The 3939-nt window shown below is 55.1% G+C and overlaps 1 protein-coding gene across 1 annotated transcript; it reads left to right on the plus strand.

Moving 5' to 3' along the window:
• The first annotated feature begins 307 nt into the window (after positions 1-307).
• On the plus strand, positions 308-3468 carry Jun (Jun proto-oncogene, AP-1 transcription factor subunit). The gene has a single exon (XM_028773329.1). It carries the CDS (start codon positions 1242-1244, stop codon positions 2244-2246), a length of 1005 nt encoding a protein of 334 aa, XP_028629162.1. The 5' UTR covers positions 308-1241; the 3' UTR covers positions 2247-3468.
• The last annotated feature ends 471 nt before the right edge of the window (positions 3469-3939 follow it).

Here is a 3939-nt window from a genome sequence, read left to right on the forward strand (position 1 = left end):
ACGTCAGCCCACAATGCACCGGGCGGGCCGGGAAAGACGCGCCGGGGAGGGAACCCGGGAACACAAGCCGGAGCAGCGCGCGGGAGGGGGAGGGGGGAGGAGAAAGAAGGGCCCAACTGTAGGAGCGCAGCGGAGCATTACCTCATCCCGTGAGCCTTCGCGGGCCCAGAGAAGAATCTTCTAGGGTGAGGTCTCCATGGCGACGGGTGGGCCCGCCCCCCTGAGAGCGACGCAAGCCAATGGGAAGGCCTTGGGGTGACATCATGGGCTATTTTTAGGGGTTGACTGGTAGCAGATAAGTGTTGAGCTCAGGCTGGATAAGGACTCAGAGTTGCACTGAGTGTGGCAGAGACAGCCTGGCAGGAGAGCGCTCAGGCAGACAGACAGACGGACGGACTCGGCCAACCTGATCGGGCCGCGGACTCCAGGCTGTACATCTGTCTTCATTTTCACACCAACCGCCTGGATCCAGCTACCGCGGCTCCTGCACCGGTGTTTTGGGGAGAGCTTGGAGAGTCTCTTCTCCCGCCTTCCCCGTAGAAGAAGCTCACAAGTCCCGGCGCTGCTGACAGCATCGAGATCGGCTCCCGACCGCGCGAGGAAATAGGCGAGCGGCTACCGGCCAGCAACTTTCCTGACCCAGAGGACCGGGAACAAGTGGCCCGGAGCGAACTTTTGCAAACCTCTTCTGCGCCTAAGGCTGCCACCGAGACTGAAGAAAAGGGAGAAGAGGAACCTATACTCATACCAGCTCCCACAGGCGGCTGAAGTTGGGCGAGCGCTAGCCACGGCTGCCTAGCGTCCCCCTCCCCCTCACAGCGGAGGAGGGGACAGTTGTCGGAGGCCGGGCGGCGGAGCCCGATCGCGGGCTTCCACCAAGAATTCCGTGACGACTGGTCAGCACCGCCGGAGAGCCGCTGTGGCTGGGGCTGGTCCGCGGGCTCCGAGGAACCGCTGCTCCCCGAGAGCGCTCCGTGAGTGACCGCGACTTTTCAAAGCTCGGTATCGCGCGGGAGCCGACCAACGTGAGTGCAAGCGGTGTCTTAACCCTGCGCTCCCTGGAGCGAGCTGGGAAGGAGGGCGCAGGGGGGAGCACTGCCGTCTGGAGCGCACGCTCCTAAACAAACTTTGTTATAGAAGCAGGGACGCGCGGGTATCCCCCGCTCCCCGGCGCGCTGTTGCGGCCCCGAAACTTCTGCGCACAGCCCAGGCTAACCCCGCGTGAAGTGACCGACCGTTCTATGACTGCAAAGATGGAAACGACCTTCTACGATGATGCCCTCAACGCCTCGTTCCTCCAGTCCGAGAGCGGCGCCTACGGCTACAGTAACCCTAAGATCCTAAAACAGAGCATGACCTTGAACCTGGCCGACCCGGTGGGCAATCTGAAGCCGCACCTCCGTGCCAAGAACTCGGACCTTCTCACGTCGCCCGACGTCGGGCTGCTCAAGCTGGCGTCGCCCGAGCTGGAACGCCTGATCATCCAGTCTAGCAATGGGCACATCACCACTACACCGACCCCCACCCAGTTCTTGTGCCCCAAGAACGTGACCGACGAGCAGGAGGGCTTCGCCGAGGGCTTCGTGCGCGCCCTGGCTGAACTGCATAGCCAGAACACGCTGCCCAGTGTCACCTCCGCGGCACAACCGGTCAGCGGGGCGGGCATGGTGGCTCCCGCGGTGGCCTCAGTAGCAGGCGCTGGCGGCGGCGGCGGCTACAGCGCCAGCCTGCACAGTGAGCCTCCGGTCTACGCCAACCTCAGCAACTTCAACCCGGGTGCGCTGAGCAGCGGCGGTGGGGCGCCCTCCTATGGCGCGGCCGGGCTGGCCTTTCCATCGCAGCCCCAGCAGCAGCAGCAGCCACCTCAGCCGCCGCACCACTTGCCCCAACAGATCTCAGTGCAGCACCCGCGGCTGCAGGCCCTGAAGGAAGAGCCGCAGACGGTGCCGGAGATGCCGGGAGAGACGCCGCCCCTGTCCCCCATCGACATGGAGTCTCAGGAGCGGATCAAGGCGGAGAGGAAGCGCATGAGGAACCGCATCGCTGCCTCCAAGTGCCGGAAAAGGAAGCTGGAGCGGATCGCCCGGCTAGAGGAAAAAGTGAAAACCTTGAAAGCGCAAAACTCCGAGCTGGCGTCCACAGCCAACATGCTCAGGGAACAGGTGGCACAGCTTAAACAGAAAGTCATGAACCACGTTAACAGTGGGTGCCAACTCATGCTAACGCAGCAGTTGCAAACGTTTTGAGGACAGACTGTCAGGGCTGAGGGGTAAAGGAGGAAAAAAAGAATAACAGAGACAAACTTGAGAACTTGACTGGTTGCGACAGAGGAAAAAAAAGTGTCCGAGTACTGAAGCCAAGGGTACACAAGATGGACTGGGTAGCGACCTGACGGCGCCCCCAGTGTGCTGGAGTGGGAAGGACGTGGCGCGCCTGGCTTTGGCGGGGAGCCAGAGAGCAGCGGCCTATTGGCCGCCAGTCTTTGCGAACGGGCTGCGCCCGCGCGACCAGAACGATGGACTTTTCGTTAACATTGACCAAGAACTGCATGGACCTAACATTCGATCTCATTCAGTATTAAAGGGGGGTGGGGGGTTACAAACTGCAATAGAGACTGTAGATTGCTTCTGTAGTGCTCCTTAAGAACACAAAGCAGGGAGGGCCGGGAAGGGGAGGGAGGCTCGTGAGTGCCAGGCTAGATTGCAGATGAACTCCCCTGGCCTGCCTCTCTCAACTGTGTATGTACATATATATTTTTTTTAATTTGATGAAAGCTGATTACTGTCAATAAACAGCTTCCTGCCTTTGTAAGTTATTCCATGTTTGTTTGTTTGGGTGGCCTACCCAGTGTTTGTAAATAAGAGATTTGAAGCATTCTGAGTTTACCATTTGTAATAAAGTATATAATTTTTTTATGTTTTGTTTCTGAAAATTTCCAGAAAGGATATTTAAGAAATTACAATAAACTATTGAAAAGTAGCCCCCAACCTCTTTGCTGCATTATCCATAGGTAATGATAGCTGGATGAAATGACAGCTGAGTGTCCAGTATGCTAGGGTAAAAGCTGTGTTCCCTGGCTGATTGTAGGAATAGATACCCTGCATGCTATCATTGGCTCACACTCTCTCCCCCAGCAGCCTATGAATCCAGACTGTTGACCAGAAGATGGTGTGGTGTTTCTTAAGGCTGGAAGAAGGGGGTGTTGCATGGGGCGAGGGACAGCCCACTGAGGAAGCAGACACTTCAGTTGAGAGCTGTATCAAGTGGCATGTGCTGCGATCACTTATAACCATAGTAAAGTCTTAGTAATTAGATGTTTATTCTCAAAGCAGGGACCCGGGGAAGTTTTTACAAAAGGTGTCTCCTTCCAACTTGGAATCTGACAACTAGAAAAAGATGACCTTTGCTTGTGCATATTTATAACAGCGTTCATATCACAATAAATGTATTCAAATAATGGTTTTAAAATCTTGGATTCCTTTCCCTTTGCTAATCTTTGCTTCCTGAACCGTACACGGAGGGTTTTCCAAGTTCCTGGGGTTAGTGCTATTGCATTCTGCACTTAGCAATTTAGAAGTAAAGCATTGAGGAAAAGTCAAAGGAGAAGCTGGGGTCTAGGTGAACTATTCTCCCAATCCTCTCCCAATCTGCTCCCAATTCCCACTTGTAACCCCCCACTCCCCACCTCTCCCTACTACCAAGGAAGTGACCAATGTAGCAAGTCCATATTTATTTCTTAATTTGTTTCAAAATGATCAATCTGGATTAATTATTGAGGTGATCTGGGAAGATCCTATTCTAAATACTATGGGACAGAGTCATAAGAGAAATGGGCCCAACACTGATTCTATAGTATAACACATCTGTATTCCAAGCCTCAGCTCTGGGGAGACTGAAAACTTGAATTCTGTCTACAGATACAGCTGAGCTTATCAACAG

The sequence above is a fragment of the Grammomys surdaster genome, unplaced genomic scaffold, assembly GCF_004785775.1.
Source record: "Grammomys surdaster isolate TR1022 unplaced genomic scaffold, NIH_TR_1.0 225, whole genome shotgun sequence".
In the NCBI taxonomy this organism is placed as follows: Eukaryota; Metazoa; Chordata; class Mammalia; order Rodentia; family Muridae; genus Grammomys; species Grammomys surdaster.